Source organism: Symphodus melops, assembly GCF_947650265.1.
Source record: "Symphodus melops genome assembly, chromosome: 2".
NCBI lineage: Eukaryota > Metazoa > Chordata > Actinopteri > Labriformes > Labridae > Symphodus > Symphodus melops.
Genome location: NC_136692.1, coordinates 4876931 through 4904669, shown reverse-complemented (window position 1 = coordinate 4904669; position 27739 = coordinate 4876931). Strand labels below are relative to the sequence as shown.

Genomic DNA, 27739 nt, shown 5'->3' with positions numbered 1-27739 from the left:
CCGTCTGTCAGTAAAAGCTGATTCACCACTTGATTGATTACTACAATTACAAACCCTCTCCATCTCCCAATAGGAATCCTTTTTTTGCGCAGTCATGGACGAGGCCTTCTCGTGACACAGTCATGATCATGGAAGTTAATTACCTGGCAGACCTGTTCGGCCCCTCAGCCCTCCAATATTTCATAGCAGAGCGACCAGCTGGTTGCTGTACAATGATATGTTGATTGCGTTAATCTGCTGCAGCCGACATGATTGTTTGAGCCAAGGGTGCACTCTCATTTCTCATTCTATTGTTCTTATTCCCATTTCTGGTTTTATGAGCCCGCTCTCTTCATCCTGCATGCACCATGTATCCCATTATATTCATGCTGGTTGTACATGAGGGGAGAACGGACTGCCTCCGTAATGCTCTGATTTGCAATTAGGACCGCTCTCAAAACACGAGAGAATTAAGGAACAAACTGCTGTAATGATCTGCACATTGAGCACATATTGCAGCTATTTATGATAATATTCAGTGTTGTTTTTGTCTCTGTGACTTTCCCTTTTTTTTAAGTCTTTTTTTAATTCACATATAATTCTCAAGAAAAATAACCCGTCGCATGTGGTAGACGTATCTTCCTGAACAGAAGCTAATGCGGTTTAACGATGCTAAATGACACATCTCTTATCAGAGCTCGCTGTCATCAGGAACGCCACACGGTCTTGATTCTTTGAGTCACAATTTGACCTGGTATCTATTCGATTCGACGTTGATCGAAATGCTTTGATATCGATATCAGTAATCTGCATAGATGATGACAGAAATACCCAGACTAGATCATTCTTCTTGTATGTGTTAAATAATGATGCATGCATTATGTGTATCGCTTTAGATCAAACTCACATTATGTGAAGCTTGTGTTTAAAGGACCTGCTCCTCAGCCTCTCTGCACACACATGCAGAGACTTCAGGGCTGCAGCAGAGCGGTGCGAACTGTAAACTTCCATTTTTGCCCAAACAGCTTTTTCTGTGAAAGGAGTTAAATCGTGGAGCTCTCTGCGGGAGCGCTCGAAGCTTACTGAGAACCTCAACACTTTAAAAAAGGCCACCAAGTCCTGGTTCGTTCAGTAACAGTTCTAATGTTTAGTTGTTTGTATCAAAGCTGGATGTTTGTCTCTTATCCACGTGTACTCAGTTTGTTCTTTCTGCTTTTTAACTGTTTTAACCGTTCAGGCCCGAGTGTTGCACTTTAGCGCCTGCTGTAAACATCATGATACTTGCATTGGATTGATGTTTTCAGTTTGTCTGTGTATTTTTTTATCTGCTTCTATCAAATAAACCAGAAATAAATAAATGGACGTGAATCACAGTATGGTGCCCCCCTCAGGAGATGGGCTTCATTACAACGGATACAATCCATTCCCGAAGATATTCAGTTGGGGAAAAATATTTTGTGATGCATTGATTGATTTTTTTTTTCTACTTATCAGTGTCGACACAGATTCATCAGTGACAAGTCGACTTTTTCAGGTTTTATTTTTTGATTTATTTGCATTAAAGGTGAACGAAACAACAAACGTCCTGTTAGTACTTTGCCTGTTTTCTCCCTTTCTTAAATCGATGCTCTCACATTCAAGCTTTAAACACACTCTCCCTTTCTCTCACCTACTTTGTCTTTGAGAGAAACTACAGCAGTCTGCATTTGATCGATGGTCCCATTTTCCTGGCTTTGCTTTGCTCTTAACCCTTTAAAGATCCTGAAGATGGATCTGGTCAGAGAGAAAAAGTCCTTTTATTGTGGACTGTTGTGCTTTAGCCGCTCCACAGCGCTCGAAGAGACGGGCTTAACATGTGCAGAAAATAATTCAGTGGATACCTTCTTCAAGACAGGAACCAAAGAAAACACTGGAGCATACAAATCACTGCATGCAGATTCAAGAGAGGGGCCCTTTGCTCTTTTATTGTGGGTTTGTTTTTTCCATTTTTCAGCTGCACTTTGAACACATCATGAGGACACGAACGTCAGTGTCTAAGCTCAAAACAGATCATACTAATCTGTGATGTCGTGAAACAAGAACTGCTCCTCTGTCAGTGACTGGAGGACACTCAGAGTGTGACAGCTCAGTTCAGCGATTTAGCCTCGTTTTCAACCTTGGCTCCAGGAAAGAAAACCAAAATAGTTTTAGGAGACGCGTACTCTAATTCATCATGTTGATTTGATTTGTATCAAATGAGCTCGAAGTTATTTGAGCTGCTAAGTTGCTAAACTGTTTAATCACCATTTATTTACTTTTCTCAACATTATCAGCTCAAACGAACGACATTATTTCCTGGTCACGTTACGTTCCATCGTTAATCAAACCAGGTGACTTTTCATTTGACTTGTTAAACGGTGGTTATGTTTGTGTCGTACTCGTGATAGACCGTCAAATAATGAATCAAACTGTGAACAATCTCTCCAGTCTTCTGTTGTTCATACATCATACCCTGGGTTGAAATATGATTGGCATGCTATTAAAAGTGTCGTGGACCTTTCAGGCATTCAGGTTTCATTTTTACTCAGCTGTGAATAAAATGTAACGGTGGAACAAGCTGTAACTGCAGCTGCTCGTCCAGCTGTGGCACATCCACTGTGTACAGTCTGAAAATAATAAATATATGAACATGTCATATTTGTTATTGGTTCACGCCCGTAATGTGGCAAGATATTCAGTCACTGCCACTGACGAGTTCAAACAGCTGCCTTTCGGCATTTCGATCTCTGACCTGGCGCTTTGCATTGTGGGAAACCGTACACGAGGTCTGGCATCAGTCTGGCATCCTGGTATTTTTGGCCAAATCAGGGCGTACTACTAGTATAGAGTGGTGTTTTCAAAACAGCCAGACACAAAAAGTGACCAACCAATTCATCAGTCAGAGGGGCCGAGGGGCCGTCACAGGTCATGATGCATTGAGTGTATGTCCGCTCTGCTGCAGCCAAACCGTGTGACTGCCTGATTCACAAAAGGACTGCATGTCTTTTGTGCCTGCTTAACCTCTACATACGAGTGAAAGATACACACACCGAGGTTTTAATGCACCTCTCCCTGCGCTACAGAGCAAACAGCGTCCGTGTGTGCTGGTGCATCTGTGAGATTCATCTGTATGACTCTGAAGTTATCTGTTAATAACGTCTGTAAATATTACTTTGATTATTATAACTGTCAGTCTGGGACTGTCAGCGAGCCTCGGTTAACCTTTTGGGGCTCACACCCCACTGTTGCATCATTTCTGCAGTGTGCATGGTGTTGTTATGGTGGGGCTAATTTGTTCCTCCCTTCCTCCACCATGGGAGGAAGTAACAGAGATGTAATGGGGGAGGAACCGGGGTTAGAAATGAAGCACCTCCAGAGCTCCGGTCACACGTATAGCAAAAATCCCAACACATAATCAAAGATTGAACGCCGCCCAGGATTCAGTTCCTGTTATCAGATTGTCACAGCACCGCCTGTGTAAGATTGTCTTTCACTCTTTGCAAAGTCTCCACAGGCCGCGTGCCGTGTACGTGTGTGCAAACACAGGCTGCCACTTGGAGCCCCGACCAAAGTGATGTAAAAACAGCATCAGCGCCGTCCACAAGTTTTGCCAATGGACAAACCACTAAAGAACAGACCAGAGTGATTCAAGTCCAGCCATGCCGTGCAATGGATTTTAGATTTGGTATTGTTTTCAGACAGGTTTGCATAACAGTCTGTCCTGCAACACACACACACACACACTGAATAATCATGAGTCAAGTGTGAAGGCAGAAGCAGTCAGGACTTAAGTGTCCTGGTTTTGTAAGGTATCCTCTTTTTGTTGTTATGTAAACATCATATTCTGATTTCTGACCTTATCACGATGACGGGAGAGCAGATTTTGCTACCTGAGAAACCCGAAAAGAAAACCTGCCGTACTGTTGCATGATCACGCCTTGTCCCATTTTCTGACAACCTTTAATGTCGTCCTTTCCCATCTCCTGGAAGTCATTCTTTTGACTGCATTATTCTCTGAAACATCATCTTAGTGGATTCTCTCCTTTCCACACTTACTTATTTTCTGTTCAACTTCTACATTTTAACATTGCCCTTTAAACGGGCTGCAAAGCCTCCCCTCTCGGTTTTGGACCCTCTTTTCTCTCAACTTTCTCTCCTTATAATGAGTTTGGTTTTATCAGCGACTGTGCAGTGCGTGGACAGGATGAGTAATTTTGGAGATCACAGGAGAGTTCTCTGCATTGCACTTGGTTACAACAGGTTGGCAGGAGGCTGCGGGAGCCTTGTCTCTGCCAGCAGTAAGTATCTGGCTTTTTAACACACCAGCATGAGACGTAATTACCAAGCAAACCCCCCGAGATGTAAGAGAAAGACGCCATTTTAAACAATGAACATTTCATGTTACAGAACGGCAGACGCTTGAAGGAAGATTTTAGATTCTTCATCAGTTAGTGTTTGAGGCGATAGTTCAATTTATTCATCTCTTGTCCTCACACAGAAAGCAAATGATTTTTAAACCCTGATGAGGATCTTTAATGGAACTAAGGAAACTTGTTTTAGCTGTGCAGTGTCCTCATCAGCGCACTGATCTAAACTAAAAGGCCCCGACACGCCAACAAGACCGCTGGCCATCGCTCCATCGGTGAGCGGTGACAAAACAGTCTTCTTGTATCACAACAACGGTTTATTTATCTGCATTCTTCCTCGTCCTCTTCCGGTTCCCTTTATGGAATGACGATTACAGACTTCTGCCGCCTGCTGGCACGAAGAGTTACTGCCTCTCGCGCATGTGCCGAACGTACGTGGTGGTTGGCTGTCGGCCGTCGGCTCTTTGCAGTGTGTTCAAGTGAAACTTTTTGGGCCAAAGGAAAAATAACTAGCGGTGACGAAGGCCGTCTGTAGCGTCGTGCGCTGATGTCACAGGCGGCCTTCGTCGCCACTGGTTCTTTCTTTGACTGCTTAACAGGAAGCAACAAGCTCTTAATGCAACATTCATAGTTTTTTTTTTTTTTTACCTCAAGTCTTTAAAAGTGTTTGCAGGCGGCATCTTATTTAAAGGTACAGCATATAAGCAGCGACATTAACAACTCCCACTAAGTGTATGTAATTACCTTTAGCTCCCATGCTGGTTTCCATCAACCTCTGATGAAATGCTTCTTTCTTTGCTGCTCCGCCAAACTTCACTGGACGCAGCTTTTGTAGAGAAGCTGAAGGGAACTTGAGAGGTGTCTCTTGATTCTCTAAACCTTCGTTTAATTACAGTCTTTGTCACAAATAACAATGTCAATATGAATTTATTGATTTCTTAAACCATGGTTATTAAAAATTAAAAATTGGCATGAAATGCTCAGATGATTGGCCGAGCCTTCGTTGTGTTTGTTTTTTGAACGGTCTGTTTTGATCCCTGACTGACAGAGAATTTGTTTCCTTTTTCTTTTTCTTTTTTTTTTTAGCAGTCATTGATTACATGGAGTGATGGACTGTTGTGATCTATGATGCTGTGTTGTGCCAATCACAGTTGCTGTCTGTGTTTCAAACCATCAAACGTCTGACGCTGGGATGGAAACATATTCATTCTGACAGATGAGTTAGTCGTGATATCAAAGAGCATTTAGGTGCTAAATATAAAAACTGTTGTTGTGTTGGCCTCACACACATTCAGTACACGTCAGTACTTTCTGCTATCGGTTTGCCTCTTATAGCACCCTATTCATGCTCATTTAATGTGTCACAGCTTCCAAAGCACCATCCTCGGGGCACTGCTGCTGCTTCTGAAAGTTCAAGCCGGCCCTCCTCCAAATGTTCCCCACTCGGAAACAAACTTAAAACAAACTCTTGCTATGAAGAGATTACTTTTTCGAAGGCGGTACACATTAGAGGGGGACCATCCGGTCGGTGCCATCGCTCCCGACTCTGAGCTTCATCATGAACTGTTTTTTTTTCTTTTTTCCTCATGTTTGGGGAATACTGAGCGTAAAAGCAGCCAGTAGGAGATAAAAGATAAAAAAGATTAGAGCCAAGGCTGGAAAAAAAACGGAAAAAAAAACCTGTCACTTAAAATGTTGGTTTTCACGGTTTTGCATCAGGCATGGTTTTGCATCAGAGGGACTTTAAAAGGGAGAGAGCCAGTTGAATTGTGGGTATTAAGTCCTGAACGTGCAGAAAGGTTGAGTTTGTTTTGATTGCATGGAGCTGGGGAGGACTGTCATTTACATTCATCAGTGAGCCTCTGTTTGTTGGGACCGAGATAAGAGGAGAGAGAGAGTGGAGCAATGGAGGAAACAGGGAGAAAACACATTCTGATGCCAGAATGGAGTTAAGATATTTTATCAGCACAAACCCAGTGCACACCCTGAATGTGTCAATATTCCTGAATGCAGAGGCAATCCCCCCTCCTCTAATCTGTGAGTCCTTTATGCACGTAGAACATTTTGAACACAATATCAACGAAATGGAAGTTGTAACTTGTCTGTATTTTCTGATGTAAATAGAAACACCTTTTACCATTTTTCCTCTGTAGTTTATTTTTACTTTTCAAATTCAACAAAAGCAACATTTCAGTCAGACAACTCGTCTTAGAAATGATTTGAAATGTTTATCGCTGCACCAAAAACGTGAGTCTTTCGTCTCGGCGCGGACCTCCTCATCCCTCCTCACTCTGCAGCTTAACATGCAGAAATGTGAGGAGGGGGAGATCGTATCGTAAACGCCTGAGTCGGAGCTTACAGGTGGATGCTGGGATGCCCCCCCCCCCCACACACACACACACAGTGTGAGGAGGAGGCTGACAGGAGACTGACACATGTCGAATATGATATCAGTGTAGCTCAAGGCGTCTGAACTAGCTTACAGGCGTAGCTTCCTATCTGCGTATGTTTCCTTATTGGTCAGGGCTGATGATGCCAACGACATGTTTGCGATCTTTAGTTGTAATAATCTAACGTATTACATTCAGGCTGATAAAAACATGGATTATTTTTTTCCCCTCATCAGCTGTGGAACTTTTTTTTCTTTCCAACGTCCAACATCATTCACTGTCCCGTCTTCAAGAGCCTGTAAGATGTAGAATATCAGATGGGGAGGGTTTTTTTTGTTTATGAGTGATACACAGTGTTGTTGTTCTCGCTCATTCATTTTTACTAAAGTGAGACAAAACACGAGCAAATAAAAAAAAAAGAAGGTTCATCATAAGTTTCCTAAATACAAAGAACTGAGAGGTAAATATACTGATGATTTGGTCTCAGATGTGTTTTCCTTGTTATCATTTCTAGTTCACTTCTTCTTCATGCACGTCATGCACTGATTCTTTTTAAAAAGCCTCACCTGTGTCTCGATGCGTTCCTTCGAGCACGAGAGGTGTGCCGCATGTTTTCTTACGTCCTGGTCTGTGTTAGCGGGAGGTAATTTCTGTTAGTGACAGCTGGCGAGACTCTCCTGTAGCATCCGGCTCAGTGGTCTTTAACTGCAGCCGGAGTGACACCCAATGAATGTCTCTCTCTCTGTCTCTGTCTCTCTCTGTCTCTGTCTCTCCCTCTCTCTCTTTCTCTGTCTCTGTCTCTCTCGGCCTGATTCTCATCACTCGCTCTACGCACCACTCAGGCCTCCTGCTGTGGTTCATAACAACATCCATGAACCATGAGTGTACACTCTTTGCTTAATTCCTCTCAGAAGGAAAAGTGTGCAGGTAGTTTCCGTGAGCCGTCTTTTAAGTGTCGGTGTGTCACTCTGCAGAACATTGACCCTTCAAACTGTGACTGAGACAGCTCAGCAGTTCCAATGATGGAGATATAAAAAGACTTCTGATGCAGTTATTGATGCTCAACCACGGGACTACAAGCTATGTTTAGCACAATGGGGTTCAAATGCAAATGCAAGAAAGCCCTGAAATACAGCTTCATCGACTTCAGTTCTAATCCTTCATGAGAGCCTGTTTGGAAACGCACAAGAGGAAACTGATCTTGTGTTTACATGTGAACTGATACCTTATCATTCTGCACACTCTGTGAGAGCTGCAGTCATGAAGAGCGGGGTTAACCCGCCATATGAGTGTGCACTAGCTGAGGCTGATTACACCAGCGCTAAGCCAGGAGTGGATGTGACACTGCAGCTGTTCGCCCCTGCAGAGTGTCATCTCACACAGTCCTGTTTATTCAACACACTGTGGATGGGAGTGCCAGACTCGCAATGTTCAGCTTCACTGTGCAGGGTCCGCCGCCGTCTCTCCTTCTCCAATGTTTGTACAGTTCCCGTAGATTAAATACGGCGTCTTTCTCTCTTGAATATTCTCTCTAATCCTTCCTCCATCTCTGCTCTATTAGCCTCTGTTCTTCATCAAGTAGCAACACTCTCCGTCAAGCACCGGCTCAACGATTACACTCACTACTCAAAGCTTTGAACGGTTCGTTAAAGAAAATTTAAAAAGCTTGTTTTTTTATTTTTGACCTGCTTAAAGAACATTCATGTGTAAATGTGGAATAATGCAGCTGAGACTGATGGCTCAGGTTATCGTCTCGTAGAATTCATTTTGTAATAAATAATTTGCTTTCTCTCTTATTACACAGAACACCGAGGTGATCCCGTTGGTGTCATTTGTTTGCACATCACAGAGGTGATTGTTCGTATCTGTTTAGTCCAGTAGAGGATTAAAAAAAAAATCACAGAGATTATAAAACCTTGAATGTGTTTGTCTCTGATTCTGAACATGCTGTGATCATGTGAGTATCCAATACCAGGAAGACTCTTTAAGGTTTCATGTGCAGTGTCCAGTTTCTTCTCCCTGAACAAACACATCAAACGTTTGTCCTTTATAGCCAATATCATCAGCCTCGTCCCTGACCTCTGAATCTACGTCGTCATTTGTTCACGGATTCAGAGATTTAAAAAAACAAAACACCTGGTGCTAAGCAGCGCTCAAAGCTACAAGACTTCTGATTTCCTTTTCCACTGGTGACACGCCTGATACTCGACCTGTTCGGATCAACACCCCCACGCTTTGGGCAGATCGATCCCCTGTTAAAAAAAAGAAAATAAATGAAATCTGTTTAAATAGATTTTTATGCAAGTTTTTCGTGGACTTTCACACATTAAAATGTCATTGTGTATGGTGTTTTGTTTCAGGCGCTTTTCTGTTTCATCTCAGTGTGGGCGTATTTTTCCATGCAGGGATCAGCTGCTGGTGACAACAACCAGAAACGTACTGTTAGTGATGTAATAACATGTTGTAGTCTGTAAAATAAATGTAGCCGACAAATTCTGTAACAGAGCGCTGCGTGCCACGCAGAAAAGGAAAGACTATAGTCCCTAAACACACACACACACACACACACACACACACACTCAGATCTGCTTTATGAAGGGTGTGTGTGTGTGTTGAGTTTGTTTGAAGTTTATATGAGAACAGTTTTGGGTTTGTTTCCGGTTGGAGGGGAACAAAAAGTGTTCTTGATGCATCTTTTCACCTTAAACTCGAACTCTGATTTTTAAAAGATAAGAAAGACAGTTCAAGTGTATCAGACTGCTTGTTTCATTATGGGATTATGATATGATCCACTTTGTTGTCGTGGGATTATCTGATCTGTGACTGAATTGTGACACGTGTTCTATCGCTCCACTATTTCCTTAAAAGATTCATCCATGAAACATTGCTGCTGTGTCCTCAGGATGTGCACATGTGTTCAGGGACGTTTTGTCCTGAGGATGCATTGACATGAATGTGTGTCTATTGTTATAAAGAGACCTCATTATGTTGCTCCATCAACAGCTAAACAGCCAGCATGGAGGGAGGGGGGGGACTGAACACTCGACGCTGACTTCCTGTGAGTCAAAGGAGAGACTCTAGGATCCTGCTCCTTGTTTACAAAGCTCTCACTGTTCAAATGGTTGAGGTCCTGTATAGTTCCCTTACGAGGCCTCCAGACCCCTCTGGTCCCCTGGGTCAGGTTTACTCACTGTTCAAAGAAGCAGAGGCGAGCAGGGCGAGGCAGCGTTTAGTTTCTGAACCTGTGGATCAAACAACCAGAGACACTTCTTCTTCTTCCCTTTCAATTCATTCTGTCAGTGAATCTTATTGGCTAATTGTTTGCTTTGCTTTATGTCATGTTCCACTTCATCTTATTGTATTTTAATGAATGACTTAATCAATTATTTGAACACATTTTAGGCATTTCAGTGAGAGTTGGGCTCAGAGCATGGTAACATTGATAATTGAGATTATATCACAACATTTCCATTTACTTATTTATTTGTACTTTGTTTCTTATTTTGGATGAATGTCATGTTGCTTTTGGATCGTATTTTTCAACACATGTTCATAATTAATTATCTGTGATTGGAAATGGTTGTTTTACTAAACTTTACATCAGTCAATCTTTAAATGAGTTGTTATTTTAATTATTCACAACAAACGTTTTCTTTTCTGTCCTTTTGTTCTGATTCTTTTCACGTCTTGTGTGACGCGCTCTGAATCGCCTTGTTGCTGAAATGGTCTATATATAAATAAAGTTGATTTGACTTGACTTGACTTGCACATGCAGCTCTTAATAGGCCTGACTCCCCTGCCCCCACCCAGCACATCACATACAGCAGGAAGGCCTTCTATACAGTCCACTTATGTCAGCATAGGTTAGCCTTTGTTAGTCATATATATATATATGTGTGTGTGTGTGTGTGTGTGTGTGTGTGTGTATTTAAATGAAGCTCTCGAAGCCTCATCTGTAAGGAAGAAAGTCATAAAGAGAGGTCGCAACAAAACTCAGTTCTTTGACTAAAAAAGACAAGCGAGACGTTTTGTGCCTTGGATTCACTTGGGTATCGAAACTGTTTCATTAAGGACTAGAGGTGTGGCTTCCATCAATCTGGATCAATTTATGGATTTGTTGACCAATCAAATCAACAGAAAGCCAAAACATAAATCTATATTGTCATCTTTATGCTACGCCTTTATTTTGAAATCCCCCCCCCCCCACCCCCCATGGGCCTGTTTGACAGTTCCAGCCCAGCTGCAAGTCATTTTGAATTTTCAAACAAGCAGCAAGCGGACATAAAGAGAGAAGATATCATGAACACAACTCTGAGGAGAGAACAGCTGTGGGAAATGTTTTGGACGTAGATTCTTCCTGGGCACGCCGTCCAGCTTTATTTGCCAAACATGTTTGCACATGAGAGTTTTAAACACAGTCTCCCCTCGCTATCTACCTGGAGCTGAGGTAGTTAGACAGAGACTCTGTAGGTAACCAAGGAGAGAGAGGGGTCGGCTGCTGGATCGATTGTAGTACAACGTCTCATTTGAAATAGATCTGGAAGAGGTCTAAGCAGGACAGCAGCTCTGAGCCTCCTGTCACAACTAAACTCTGTCCCCGCCGCTCTCTTTATCAAAATCAAGATCCCAATAAAAAAAGAATTAGGTCGACTCCTCACTGCATGACAATGTGTCACAGATTTAATCTCATTAAAATCCCATAATGACTCCCACCTCCATAGCTAATCAAATCAGCAATGTGCAAACAATCCAACTTAAACGTGTTACCTTTAAGTCTGCTCCACTCAGAGCAGCCATGGTTAGTGCAAGCCAAACTGTGGAGCAAGTCCTGCGACCTAATCCATCACTGTACCATGGATGAAGCTAGTTTGCTAACTAATCAAGCTAACATAAGGTTACAAAATGACGAGTAGGCAAAGTTGGGTTCAAATTTTACAACAAGAAAAATAAAACTCAGGTTTTGGCGAGAAACTTGAATAAACACGGTTGTTTGGAGGACGAATGCGTTTGTCTTCCAAGCTATATAAATCCGACATCGCATATGGAATCACAACTTGTTCAACTTCCTGAGATGTGTCACAGCGTGCACCCCTCGATGCTCCATCATGCAGACAGCAGAGGAGCTACATCAGACGCGCTTCATACTCAGCGTTGTGTTTGAAGTTAACATTTACCCACCATGTGGCAGATCGCCCTGTGACACTTACTCGCCAAACGGAAAATCTACCCGCATTTGGCGCTTGGCAGGTGTTCATTTTCAGACCCCGATGGTATCAATAAATGTGAACGATATCCATCTCTCACCCACTGATTGATTTCCCACCATGAGGGTCCTGTAACTGAGCTTCAACAGTAGAGCTGCGGCGTCGCAGCAGATGAAGTCCACACGTCTCTCATCTGAGTAACCGCATGATCCGTCTCAGTGCGTAACAACCGATGTGTTTCTATATTTGTGCGCATACAGTGCAGTAGGGTGTAAGTTGGTATTTTTTTCACACTAATGGCATCTTTAGCAGGACCGTTTCTATGGGAACCGAGTTGCCAGGGTAACACTGCATGTCTCTTTGAATTAGAAATGTCTTCCTCTATCCCTCCCCTCTCCGTCGACTCTCCTTTCACTTTATTTTGCTTCCTATTCCTCTCCTTCTTCCTGACTTCACCGACTTTGACAGGCCAGCTGCTGTCAGTCAAAAAGTCTTGAGCCGACGTGAAAAACATATGGAGGAAACAGAGGGGGGGCGAGGCTGACATCTGCGCTCTCCAAGAAAAGAAAAGAAAAGAAATGATGTCGGGGGGGGGGGGGGGGCATCTCTTTTTTTTTTTTCTTTTTGGGAGGGTGAGGGTGAGCAACATATTTATAAAAGAAGGAAACGCTGAATGACATTCAGAAGATAATGATGAGGAGGAGGATGCTGAGAGGAAGGGAGGGTTACAAAGACAGAGATAGCTGATGAAACGGAAGGGGAGATGTGATTGATTTTCCTGCTCTCTCTGATGCCGCTGGTATCTGTGAAACCATGCTGCCACACTTATCCAGCCTTTCTGATTTATCAGCATGTGCGATAAAGGGGGAGAGAGGGAAATAACACGCAGAGAAAATAAGGAGAGAGAGAGAGAGCAACAGACGGAGCAAAACAAAGACAGAAGAGAATAGTTATTGGGGCGAGATGTACAAATGAGAGCATTGAGAAACCCTCACCCTCGGTCCCCAGGTGCTGATGAATGCCTGCAAGTCGAAGGCGAATGAGAGCAATGCTTCAAGGGAAATGTAGGCGGGGAGGAGACACAGATAGGGAAAGGGAGTGAAGAGGAGCTGAAGAAAAGCATGTCATGACAAGGTTTTGAACTGTATGTCTCTCATTGCATGCTGCTCTTGACTCCAGCCTGCACTCTCACCCCGAGTGCTTGTTAAGAGAGGAAGCAGAACTGAGGCGACGCTGTGTGAATGTAGGGGGAGACGGGCCGAAGAGGGAGGAGGATAAATGTGCTTTTTGACATGGTTAAACGCTAACACCTGTGTAAAAGGAAGTCTCTGCTGCACCTATAGCTGAGAGCAATGTCCTTACCTGACTGTGCTGTACATCAGCTCCACGTAACGCTGCATACTCATGGACTCAGGCAGTTTGGCAGATGGACAACACCTTCTGGATGGTTCACAGAAAGAAAACAAGCCAACAGAGCGGACCTGTAGGAAGGCAGAATGAAACACGCGAGGAGATGAAGTGTTGTTTACAAAGACTTGATGTTTTTATTGGTTGAACTGCGACCCTTAAAGTTAATCTTTAAGCTCCTTTTGAGGAGATTTTCGCTGGCTGTGAAACGGACTGAAATGAACCCTGAAGCCTCGATAACCTACAGAATCATACGAGAGCATCGGCAGGAAGACTCATTTTGCCGGGAAGGTTTTTCTTTTCGATGCCTCGAAAACGTTGCTGCCGTGTGAGTGCAGCTTCAAGTCTCACCAAACCTGAAATCACATACAGTAGGAAATGTAGTTTGAACAACACAGTGGAAATAATGCTCATTTTATATTTAACCATGCACAGACATGTCAGCTCTACAGGCATGAAGATTTCCTGAAGATAACATCATTCAATCAATCACAGGTCAATAACTCTGATGGTTCACAGAATACAGTCTAACACTGGACTCATCCCAGTGATAACATCAACATCAGAGATGATAAATAATCATTACTGTCTCTGTGCTGTCGTCTGTTCTCGGGAATATATCAGCCATTGTTGTTGTTTTTCTCATTGAAGTGAACAGTAGTTGGACCACATACTGAAAATGGAGCTATGTGTGAATAATAATCTGTACAATCTGTATCCTGCGGTGCGGTTTAGAGATGTTTTTGTTGGAGCTGCACGTCCGCCTGCTGAGCCGCATTAATGAGAAAGATTGAAACTCAAACCCTTAATTAAACACCACTGAGAGAAGGAGAAACAGGTTGGAGGTAAAGAGAGTGCCTGTGATTTGTTGTAGGGGGGAAAAACACATCTTTAAAACAGAACAGATATTCAACTCAAGCTGCATGTTGTCTCGCTCAGAGGGTCTCAACAGGTGGGTCGGGACCCCATCGGGGGTCCAACCTGCAGAGGTTCCATTAAATACATCTGATTGGGTCACCAAGGGATAGCTCATTAAGGAGTTGGTGGTGGGCCCTGGGTCTAGACCAGATTAGAACAGCTGGTCCAGCTCATGGTGTTTTATTATCCAAAGAGTTCACGCGAGTCGTCTGAGTCTGATTAGAATAAACTCAGATCAGTTTGTAAGGCAGCAAACGGATCTCACCTTCAATGAGATTTCTTTGGTTGACAACATTGAGCGTCCCAATAAATAACGACATCAGTGCCCAGGATGTAGACGGGTTTCGTTCTCAAAATGTGAAAGTTAAAGGAGCCTTACACAGATTTGCACTGCTCACTTTGTGAGAACAGCTGTGTGATGTTTGATGTTTGATTTGAATTTCCCACCAGGGACAAATAAAGTTGTTTTTTAAATGAATTGATACATTGATGTGCAGATACAGTAATGATGATTTCATGGTTTTCAATGAGAGCGTTCGCAGCCTTTATCCGAGCGCTCAGCCTTTTTTTGTGCATCTTTCGACTTTTCTAACTCTTTTCCAAATACATGATATCTCCTGTAGTTTTGACTCAAATCTTATACTGATATTGTCTTTGCTCCGTGTCTCATCAGGATATAAACAATCTCAAATATAAAACAAGTAGTAAAAAGTGACGGAGCAGTGTCGCTCAAACAGTGGCCGTTGCCAACAGACTGTTGTCATAGAGACAGGACAGACATGCAGGCGAACACGGGGCTTTACTCCCCTTGGACTCCTCTGGTGGTTTTCTTTCTTGTCCGGCGTCTGGCAGACAAACGGGCGTTCAGAAAGTGTTTTTCCGTTCCAGTTAATGAGAGTAAACCTGCGCTGCAATCTGTGTCCAAGTGTACAATCCAAGTGTAGTGAGTTAGACTGACAGCAGTGAAGCTGTCTGCAGCAGCTGCCTCTCAACTATGACACACAGACACACACACACACACACACACACACACGTGGGTGCTGAGACGTTGATGCTGTAGCAGTAATTAACGAGATGATCTCTTCTGAATCACTGACAGAACAGCAGCACTTTAGGAAAATGATGTGAAATTCTGATTGATGTGTGACTGTTTTTTTTATTTTATTATTTAAGCAGCAGTGTGGAGCCCTGTTAGATTCATAGGTCTAACTGTTAGGTGTTTAATGAAAGTATAATATGTAAACATCATATGGAGTTTAAGGACAACTCTTTTAAATTGATCAAAGTGTGCTTGTCCTAATCCGTCTCCGACTGCCACATACTACTACCTCAAATAATTACACTCGTGTCTTACAGTTAAAGAACCAGGATTTTTTTTTCTGACAGGTTTTTGTGGGATCAAAATCTCTGAGGAAATTCTGTTTAAATATTTTAATTGATTTTGCAGTATGGGGGAAACAAAAAGGCTATTCAGTGTTGTTGGTGTTTGCTTTTCATAGAGAGCCAGTTTAAAGTATTTAAAGCCTGTGTAATAATAATAATAATAATAATAACAATCAAAACATGCAGGTTTAAAAAGTAACTCTGACCATTTAAAGGCAGCCCAGGTCATTTCTAATTGGGTCTCTGGTTTATTTGGATTGGTGGGATATGGTCCAATCAGCATGCAGAGCTCCCATGTGTCAGTGATTAATTACCTGCGTTCTCCGCTCAGCTAATGAACTTAATCAACTCCTCGTGATGGAGCTTTCATTTACTTGCCGGGCCAAAGGTGATGCTAATAGACTCTCTCTGCTCACCTCCTCCCTTCAGGGTCTTTCTGGGCTCTCTGTTTCTTTTCCTCGTGTTCAGGTTTTTAGGAAGACATGTTACCTTACTTAATTAACCAGTTGCTATTCAGACTTGATGTCCTCCTTTGTCCTGTGTCTTGGTCTCAGTGTTAGGACAGGGCTTCAGGGTAGACTGACATGATGGGAGTGCTGCAGCAGCATGAGATCTTACAGTTACGGATTCAATCAGACAATTAATTGTATTTTCCTCGTGGTGCACACTGTGGCGATAGCGGTGAGTTCTGGAGGAAGCTTGAGGCAAACACTAGTTTCTTGTGTTTTCAGTGTGTGTGTGTGTGTGTGTGGGATTACTTGGCTTTATCAGGCTGAGGGTGTATGCGTGTGTGTTTGTATGGGAGTGAATGTGTTTGTGAGACAAAGGGATTAATTTGTCCTGATTAGACATTCAGTTGATGGTAATGTTTCAGTAGCGAGTGGTGCAGACTTGAAGACATGATGATGACATGATAATAGAAACCCCTTTTAATATGTCGAGTGATGGCACTGGTTTTATGACATCTGGCCTTTACAAAAGAGATCATATATAATGAAAGTCAACGTGATGCTTACGAACATCTTCAATGTAGTTTGTTGAGTTTGACAAATTAAACATCTGTGTGAATTTGGTAAATCCATCAATCATTTATTTATCAACGGTGATGATTTCAGGGGTTTAGGCCGGCTGTCCAACAATAATCCCGAGGAATTTACATCAACGCTCAAGAGATGTATGAAAATACTTCAGGGTTGAATATGGCCGAGTATTTTCTGTCAGTGTGATGGATAAATGATTTCATCATTTTCCTGTACAAATAATCATCCTATTGTTCAAAATGGTTTAATGATGAGTCTCATTATTCTTACCCCGGGAAGCCTAACGGTTCCACTCCCATTACCCCATTATAGGCAGAAGAGATTGAAGTGTGAACTATGTCCTCCTGTTAGCCATAGCTGCATGTCACGCTTGGTCCCTAACCCCCCCCCCCCCCCTCGTTGACAATGGGTTTGTGACATCACAAACGCATGATGTCACTGATCTAAGCTCATTGGCTCGTTGTAGCAAACGTAAGCTCCCCTTGGACTGTTTGTAGCATTCCCAATAAGGGCGGCACAAAATACAGAAATACAGGCATGGAGCTGCAGTACATGGAAACAGACACTTTTTTTAAACGTACTTTAGTAGACGCATAAATTAGATGTATGAACCCCAAAACGTATACGGGACCTTTAACGTTTTCTGCAGATAAAAAACCCGACCTGTCGGTATTATCAGTAATTCTAAAACATGCTGATAATGGATGTTGATGCACGATGTCAGCGTGACGCTTTAGTTCTCTTCTGTCTGCGCAGCACTCAGCCTTCTATAAGTGAGGCTACTATATAAGTAGCAGGAGCGTCATTTGCATGATCTGCTGTGTGCTTTACTCACCGGGTGGGAGAGCGTAAGCTGCTTCGGTCCTCGCAGCAGAGCGACTCAGCCTATCATTTTCACGGCCTTTGTTGTGAATACAGCTTTACCTGAAATGGATGTGTGTTCATGCAGTTCACATCGAACCACAACACTGTGCTCTTTATTTAAAGGCGTGATGATGCAGAAATGAAACGTGATGCTTCGCATGTTTTATGGATAGACCGACAGTAAGATTCATGTTAAAGGCAGGGGAGGTCATTTTCTGTTTGGGTTGAAATGGTCTTTAAGTCGTAACAGGAAAGGACCTAAAGGATTTATTTGGTGATATCAGCTGAAAGCTTTTTATCATCCATTTCTTTATTTGGAGGTTTATACTGTATGTTTGCTTGTTTTCAGTCTCTGTGTTGTTGTGTGCTCTCTGTTTCATCCTGCAGAGAGGAGCGCGTTGTGTTCAGGGACGTTGGGTTGCATTATTGTTTTGTTTCCTCTTAAAGGGTTTACACCAAGCGTCTTAATGAAGGTTTCCCAAACAGTTTGGAAGAAAATGCAACAAAGATGTTTCTGCATCAACATGTTGTTAGTTTTTGAAGGTCAGTGTCTCGGGCAGTGTTGAAGCAACATTTAGATGAATTAAAATAAGTCACTAAAGCTCCAGAAAAAAACTTATAAAGTGATTATAAATAGTTAGAGTTATATTATAAACAGATGATCAATATAATGTCCTGCCTCTAATATATATAAATGCTACATGTTTCTCTTAAACTTACAATATGTAGAATTTGATGACAGTGTTCACAATCAAATATCTAAATTAATTAAAATTGACAAAAAAACAAAACAAACCATCACCTACACTTGTAATACAAAAGTGGCTTTGAGTTTAAGTGTTTGAATCTCGTTTGTCTTATAGTTTATTTAGGTTTTATATTATCATATAGCTTAGCATATACTAGTGAAGAATAATCATCAAGAACAGACTGTTTTCATTTGATTACAAATTGAAACTCTTACCAGTGGAAACGTGTGGATATTCGATTCTGCCGTCCACCATATTTCATCATCTCAGAAGCTTGTACCCCTGAAGTGTAGAAACCAGTGCCATCATCACGGCCTAACTGGCTGCTGTGGGACTGAATCCTATTCCAGAGCTTCTGAAATAATTCCCTGGACAAAAATAGCGAGAGTAATTCAATCAGAGCTTTATGGGAAGTTGTGAACTGAATGAGGCCACGACAGAGGCGTGGAAACAGGGTCATTGATAATTAAACAGGCGAACATGAGATTAATTAAGACAGTGCGTGCGTGCGTTTGATTGGAAATGTGATGATGAAGCAGTTCGGTCTCAATCAGTGGAGGATTGACAGCAGCAGGGACGACGCTCAGACTGTGAGGACGACAGATAGATGACGGGGGGGAAGATGAAAAGCAGAGAGAAGACACGAGTGATGAAGTGGAAAAAGTCGAGTGTCTAAGAGAACGATGTGTATACTGCCACTTCTGTGTGTTTTTGTGTGTGTGTGAACTCCTGTCTGAGTTCTGAGGGGTTTGAATGTTTTCTCAAGCGAGACTCCCTGTATCTCTCTCAGCCCTTACAGACCCCCACCCTCCCTTCCTCACATTCTCTCTCTTTTTTTTTCTTTGTCCTCCTCTCTCGCTCCGACTCTCTCTCCCCTTCCAATCCTCTCCCACCAGGGCTTGTTGAGCAGTGGGCTGATATGTCGCTGTTCCTCTGCAAATCTAATTGGAGACAGGCTTTCATTGGCATGACATGGAGATGAGTTGCCAAATCCTTTCAGCCCTCCTGCTCGAGGCTCGCTCCCCTCAGCTCTCCTTCAGCACTGCACTCTGATGCAGCAGTCGCAGAAACAGGCTCTTCTACGGCCTGGGATCCGCACAATCGTCTCTCACAATCTGAGCTAAATCTAACCAGCTAATGCTCCCTGTCTTAATGGGTTTAAATCATGCAAACAGCCCCTGATGCTTCACTGCCAGATATGTTTCATTTCAATATGACACTGTGAGGGAAGGACGGCAGCATCGTGAAGATCAATCCGGAAAAACTTTTATTTACAAAGACCAGTGTGTGCATAGACATTATGTGTGTTTCCATCATCCGCCGGGCTTTTAGTGAGTTCACAGAGAGTGTAGAGTCATGGTCTCAAATGGAGGTTAGACTCATGTAAGGCGGCACTACAGTACCTGAGGGAGCAGGAGTCAGACACAGAGGTTTGTGTTACTAAGCCGGCTCTCCGGTGCCATATCTGTACAAAGGTTGAATGTAGCCTCCCAAAGTGATTCACTTCTTTAACAGGTCTTTTTTGGGAGGCTAATTCACACAGCGAGCTGCTGCAGATTCACTGCCACTACACCTCGGACTATTTTAAGATTCCTGTGCTGAGGCTGAAACACCAAAGCAGCTTCTGATGTGACTCAGGAATGGGAAATGAAACAGTGGGAAGATGCAAGAGGGGAAGTGTTATTGGTGACATAGAAACACAAAGATAAATGTGACTGTAATTCATGAACTGGTTATGACCTGCCATGGAAAACAAACAGAATCTGAAAGTACTCTGTAGAATATGAAACTCCTGAAACCTTCATCCTTAATTAATGTGTTTATTTGTTTAAATACTTAATATCAATTCAAGGCATAAGCAAAGAGAAAAAAAAGAGGAAAAGGGGACTCTGAGAACCAACATATTTTTCTCCCAGTGCTGCAGAATAAAGTGGCCTCCATGTTTCATTAGAGGAGGCTGTCAGACAGATAGTAAACATGATCTGAAACTCAAGGGGAAAAAAGTTGCAGCTTTTCTCATTTCTCGCCACTTATGATATTTATTGGTTTTTATTGCTTTTGGAGAAAAACGCACTCCATCAAACCAAGCCAATGTTACTTCAGATAGTGTTGTTGTTTTTTTCAAACATCAGAAGTTCTCACCTTACTCGTTCTTCTGTTGTGAGAATATCTTGTTGAAGACAAATTAAGTGTTTCACAGCAACACAGTAACACAGCAACATTTAATCATCACCATCTGCTGACCGATTAATCGACCAGCCGATAGTATTGGCTGATATTGGCCTATCCATTGACTATTGGTATCTCGTCATTTAATCACAGACATATGCCAATATCATTAGTTTTAATAACTAGTCAAATAGTATTTCATTTAAGTTTCATCGTTTAACACGAGCGCTTCTTTTTCTGTAAGAAGTGTACTATAGATAGATAGATAGATAGATCCATACACTATACACTTACAACAAACGGCTTTAATCCATATTGCTTTTACTCTCCAGTATTTAAATCATCTTATCTTCTTCAACTGTAAATCTTTTTCCACAAGTGTTTGATTATTGCATTTGAGGTATCAAACCAACAAATGTATCCAGATCTATCAATCACTACAGATCGAACATAGATCTTCTATACATATCGGCTTATATATCGGTGTCTGATATTTTCTCTCCCCAATATCGGTATCGTATCGGCCCAGAAAAAATCCCATCCCTGTCAGGCCCGACTGTCTCCACTGTCCTTAGATGTTTGATCATGTGCAGTATGCAGTCGTCATAAGAGACCTTAAAAACTCATGAGGAGATGACATCGTTAACCTTTGTCATTATGATCCAGTGTTTCTAGCAGGAGATATGACAGCTGGCTCGTCAGCAATTATGTTACTGATGACACATTTTTGATTGTTGTCAATCACCGTACAACAGAATATCAGTGTTGTTTTAACAAGGAGCGTCAAACAAGCGCCCAGTTTTTTATCGTCACTAATTTTTAGCCTCTCTTTATTTTTCCAATAAAAAAACAAGTATTATCTGGTATCTAGGAAAACATACATCATGATAAACAGAGTTGGACTTTTTCTTATCTGGTGACCACTTTTGCACTTCATGTCACATTGATGGTAGAAGCTTTTACGTTACGTGCTCTACTGCCAAACAGTAATATTACATTCACAAACCAAAGGCTACGAAGGTGGAGATATTTGACTGGGTACAGTGTCCTGCCCGAGGAAGGACGCGTCGGCGTGACAGCGGGGGGACATCCAGGGTTGCTCTTCAGAGGACACAGGACATCACAAGCCAGTGTTAGTAGCTGTGATGGTTATTTCCCCTTGTCGCCAGGTTCTTTTCACCTAAAGATTCAGTCGATTGATACTTATGGCCAAATGCATTCATTATCATGACTTCTTCATAACAATGGGTTTTTACACACAAGTTTCTCAGGGTTATTTGTAATCTGCCAATACTAATACTGTAAGTGTTTGTATCACATTAGGTTTGAGAACATTTCTAGAGCTAATTCAGCTTTTTTATTTAAAAATACAAAACATTTAATTTAAAATTAAAGATGACTATTTCTAGATTCAAAATCACTTTAACAAGAGAGTCCTGGCCAAGACAGAAGCTTAAAGTTCCACTCATATAACAAACAACAGAGCATAACAAGCCTCTGCCACTGTCCCTACAGTCATTATTCACACTGTCTAACCATGTCTGACATCTCAAATAACAAACTGTAGCACACCTCAAAGATAGCATCACGCAGCCTATGGAAAAGTGACTCAAAAACAAAGCCTGAAAATGATGTGACAAATCTCTTTCCTGGGCTCTTGCTTAAGCAGTGCATGATGAGAGACGACAGGCTGGGAAACACGCAGGCACGAATACGGTGGGCTCACATAATAATGACACACACAGGCCGCGGCCTGCAGGATACTTCACACCTCTGTGATATGAACTAATGGAGCTGCAGGACATAATGTAAAAAAAAGAAAGAGAACAAAGAGGAAGAAAGAGACGGCCGTAGTGGGAGAAAAAAAAAAAAGTACACTTACACCATGTGAATAAAGGACAGAAATTAAATAGGGCTGATTTGGAATATGAAAGAGAACGAGATGATGATTAGCTGTAATCTAAGAAGAAGAGAACGAAGTAAGTGGTAACCTCACGATCTGTCTGAATGGCAGGTTTCGGTCTCACAAGTGATTAAACCTCTCTAAGGCCACTTTGAGAAAGAAAGAATCAGGAGAGCGATAACGAGATGAAGACGGAGTTTAGGGGTTTTAAAAGAAATGGATACTGATCGAGTAAGTAAGTGAGAGGGGGAAAAAGCAGGATCTGAAGAAAGCTGCATGCAGACTATAGCTCGACATATTTAATACTGTTCAGATCTTTAAGTATGTCCAATCATACAGATAGTTCAAGTTTAAAATGTCCAGGTTTCCTGATATGTCTTTGAGGTTTCAGGTGTCCCTTAATGCCATGCTGGATTGAAGTAAAGGTGTTATATTGCATTTAAATGATGTATTATTTACATTACTAGTAGGTGTGAATGATCCAATGAACATAGAATAATTGGAAATTCTCGACTGGTGAGTGACATGCCAACATTTGGAAACATGAAAATGTAGACTTTAAATATTGTGTCATAGAATTTAACAATCAAAATATTCACAGTTAATTATTTTTAATTGATTGAATTGTTTTTAGAGCTTGCAGTTGTTAGCGCTCTCACCAGCAAGAAAGTACCTGCAGTAATTGGTATCCCCCCCCATTCTGTGAGATGGTTGGTTCCCTCCGAGTACTCAGGATTTCTCCCACAGTCCAAAGTCATGCTCATTAGGTTAATTGGTGACTCTAAATAGCCTGTAGGTGTGAATGTTAGTCGGCTGCTCGTCTGTTTTCATACGTCAGCTCTGTGATTGACTGGCGACTAGTCCATATTGTACCTCGCCTCTCGCCCAGTGACAGCTGGGATCGGCACCAGCTCCTCCACAACCCCCAAACAGGAGAAGCAGTATAGATAATGGATGTTTTGATTTTTATCTCTGATTTGATTTCTCTCACGCAACACTGCACATATTTTCAGTCACATGTCCGTACTTATATCAACATATATTTTTTGCCAGAACTATTTTGAGGGTAAGCCCATTGGTTACCTGACCCAGGGAAGGACTTGGGACTGTGTCTATTAAATCAGCTGTCCACGCTTAAGTCACATGTTGCGTTTGATATGATTTGTCAACAACCAGAACAATGATAGACGTGAGTTTAAAGGGGAAAGCTGCATTAGATGTCTTTATGTGTTAGAGAACCTTCATACATCGTCGTAGAGTAAAGCAGAGTAGAGCCTGTTCACTGTCTGTAAAGGTAAAACATCAGGTTTCAGCCTGCGCGCACACACACACACACACACACACACACACACACACTTCCTCCCCTTCCCCCCGCCTGTTTCCACCGCTGTCAATCCCTCCACAGTCGCTTGACACTGCACTGTTATTACCTCATTACAGTGAAAAGTAGGTAACGGATCATTCCTGTCCCTCGAGGAATGGGGGAATTGTTCTTTGATGTAGAGCGGAGGTAGCCCACCTCACTCATGGAGCGCCCAGCTTCCTGCATGACTAACACGTATGACTGATTGCACACGTGGATGCTTCCACAGAGTTCGCGTAATGGTCTCCTCTAAAATGCACATGAACATGTAATTACGAAACAAATACAGATCTGATGGTGGATGCAAGCGAAAGTTAATCTGGAGGGCACATGTAGACGCGCACTGAAGAAGAGGGAATGTTTGACTTGACCTTTTCATTTGTGTTCAGAGGTTAAGACAAGTGAAGTGAAAGAGTAATAATTGATTTAAGACTACTCCTCGCTTTCAAAACTTCAAATGCAGAAAGTAATTTATTCCAATTTGGGTTTTTTTTCAAAGGCTTTCTATTCGCTGAAAAATAAGTACAGCAAATGTGATGCACTTAAAATGAATGAAAAATCTTTTCTAACCACTTTGATGTGAACTTTAATATCTCACCGACGGGTTTGCTCTAAATCATTGTTGGTGCTACTCAGGGGATGACTCCTAATAGTATCTTAGTTTTCTCTTCCTTCTTTTGCTAGCTCCTCCCTCAGGTTCACAGTAAAGTTTCTGAGTTAGGAGTCTTCACAACTGCTTTATGGATTGCTGTTTTTCTTGTGTGCCAACGTTTATTAAACCCACAAGTTAAACCCTTGTGACTTCAGTGTGCCCCTGACTTTTTTCTCCAATAGCTTCTTTAAAGGTCCCATGTTCCTTTTTTTCTGGTTCTATATGGCATACTTAGCCACATCTATTTTGCAAAAATTCAAAGTCCGCTGAAACGCCGCTTCTCCACCTCCTCCTGTTAGCAGTAGCAATAGCCGCATGAAACACTCGGAATAAATATCACATTTTAGCGTTTTTCTTGTATTTACTTGCTAAAAACTCTTTAATGGAGCTTTAACTCTGGGAGTTTATTTAACATCCTGCAACACCTTTGCACGTTAGCGTTGTCAAGACATTAGCATGCTGAGGTTAGCATTTAGCTCACATGACTGCTGTGTCTATCTTAAGAGTCTCCTCAGCTAAGCTAGCTGCCTGCCAAGTTTCCTTCTCTAAGCTAAGCTAGGCTATCTACATTCTCCAGCTTTGTTTAATACAAGAACTTCCTGAAATGTTTAACTTTCTCTTTGTTTCTTATCCTCTACTTTATTTCTTTGGCTTTGTTGGCAATGAAACACATAAACAGCTTCCACGTGAGTCAGCGTGACCCTACACCTCCAGTCGTCTCAGCCACCTTTCTACTGTATACTTCACTGTGAACACACAGAGAGCCCCTGACATTATGCTGTTCTCATTAGAGCCCCTCTGTCACGTCACCTCCGGTCTCTAACATTTCTGAATAATCCGTCTTGACTTCGATGTCCCGTTGAGTTACTTGGCACTTAAACATGGTTGACTGACCTTCACCAATCCACGGCACCAGCTTCTGCAGCTCCAGGACTTCTTTTTACTTTCTCTTCTTTCTCTCTCCTCGGAGGAGATATTTTGAAAGCCATGTCTGTCTTCACATATGGTCCCCTGCATTAGATATAATTCAGCCAGGTGGTCGTTTTACCTGTTATTCTCTGGGCAGCATATCAAATGTGCTTACAGTTTACTAATGAATGAATGAGTCACTTGTTTTTTTGTAATATTTCAAAGCATTAAGACACAAAAGCGACATATTAAATAAGGTGTATAGATGAAAACGATGCCATCTTGTTTTGATTTAGTAGAGCACAAACAGAGAAGGCACACTCGGAGTCTATAAACAGGACTATATTTGCTCCTGAGGCTTACAGTTGCTGGACACGCTCCATAATCATCTCTGGCCTACCTTCCAGTTCTCTCTCATGCTGTATGACTCATGACCTTGTTTGCTGATTGGCTCCATGTCTCTGGTTTCCAGGACGACCACTCCATGTTTTTCCAGTTTGGCCCGTCCATCGAGCAGCAGGCCTCCGTCATGTTGAACATCATGGAGGAGTATGACTGGTACATCTTCTCCATTGTCACCTCGTATTACCCCGGCTACCAAGACTTTGTCAACAAGGTAAATAAACACACAGACACTTTACTAAAGATAAACAGCTGTTTATCTCTGCACATTTAGCAATATGTTTATCACGACCAAGACAAATTCACTGCCTTCATACTTGCAAGGAATATTTTCTGTAAAGATGAATGTCCTTCCTGTGACTCCAATAGCAGCAGGGTACTTATTGTAACTTATTAAGCTGATAGCAGAAGTCTAATTCTCTGTCTGACCCCGGCTCATTAGATATTATTACTTCTGTCTTTTGGGGATCCATTGTAGAAGGTAAGACCAGTACCATTCAAATTGTTCTGTAGGACTTGGATACTCTGTATGTTTTAGACCTGGTGTCCACGAAGCGGGGTTATTTTTTTCTTTTTTTCTCAGCGGCAGCTTTTTCAGTGGTTTTTAACAGGTCAAGAGCACTCGCAGCAGGAAGCAGACTTCTGGAGAAAAACCGCAGCGCCCAATAGTTTTTCTTCTGAGAGCTCTGTCTTTCCTGTGAGGCCACTGCGAGTGCTCAAGTTGAAAATCTCTTTCCAGAAAGGCGCTGTTGACATCACCGGCACTCTTTTCCAAATGTATGATTTTCCCAGTATTTTAGCATCCTACGGATTGTATCGTGTACCCACAGTCTCTTTGCTCCGTGTCTGATCGGGTGTAAATCGATCTCAAACATAAAACATGCAGTAAAAAGTAACAGAGTCATGGCGGTCATAAAGCGGTCGTTGTCAACTGTTGTCATAGAGACAGCCTGGACGTTTAGCGCTTTTATTCTCAGAGAACAAACGCTTCATGCAAACTGTCCTGAGCGCACAGCCGGCGCTTTTCTGCCTGGAAAAAATATATATTACGTGGACACGCAGCCTTATTATTATACTATGTATTTCAGCTTTACTCAGCAGGGACTATTTACAATGGAGGAAATTATCCTTACAGCAGAAGCTATTTCTGGGGACATGATTGTGTGTCTAGTTTCAAGCCATCATTTCTATCTTTTGAAGAAGAAAAAAGGAAAAAAGAAGAGGTCTGGCACAGTCTGATATAAGTGAGTAGAGAGTTCCCTTTTCTGATTGCTTTAATGGAAAAGCAGATTGGCCGAACATGTCTCTTTGAATGCAGCCCCTCAGTGAGTCTTCATCCGCCTCCTTATCTCTAGGGCTGAGAACAGACTCTTTAAAGGGGATGCTATGAGATCCTGAGAGACTTTGAACATTGAACACTCATCTGAAAAGAATCAAATGATTTAGAAAGTCAGTTCATTATATTTCTTATTAGTATTGCTGAAATGGTGGTGTCTTTTACTTTTGAATAAAGTTGTCAATCTGGTTAAGATGAAAAAACAAACATTATTAATCTAAATGGAGGTTTCAGATGAGGATATTTCGTGTGCTTATCAGAGTGGTAAGATGTGCTCTGTAAAGCCTCTAGTCTATACCTGTCTCTGCTGAACTGTTTATCTGCAAATATAAAGTGAAAATATATTGATAACAAACTCAAAGCCCTGATTAACTTATCAGCGAGATAAGCGTCATATAGTCTATATTTGTGCAGCCTCTTTTCACTGGCATCATAAACCTAAAGGCAGCTAGGAGCCTTTACACTGTAAAAATACGACACAGTAACTTACAGAAATAAGAAAGTAACTTACTGTAAAAAAAAAAAAAATCAGAGTAATTAACTATAATTTATAAGATTTAAGGTTTCTTTTTTCCTATTTCAATACAGATGTGAATGATTGTCTTTATGGGACATACTATGTATAAACATTTGTGAAATGCATTTATTCCATCAAGAGAAGAGCCATTACCTCGAGCAGCTAAAAA

The 27739-nt window shown here is 41.9% G+C and overlaps 1 protein-coding gene across 8 annotated transcripts in view; it reads left to right on the top strand.

Moving 5' to 3' along the window:
• Positions 1-27739, top strand: part of grin2bb (glutamate receptor, ionotropic, N-methyl D-aspartate 2B-b) — a 90727-nt gene that overhangs the window by 24327 nt on the left and 38661 nt on the right. For all 8 annotated transcript variants that reach the window (XM_079337011.1, XM_079337010.1, XM_079337009.1 and 5 more), the window contains one exon: positions 25788-25931. In XM_079337011.1, the coding sequence (XP_079193137.1) occupies positions 25788-25931 (144 nt within the window). The remainder of the gene's footprint in view (positions 1-25787; positions 25932-27739) is intronic.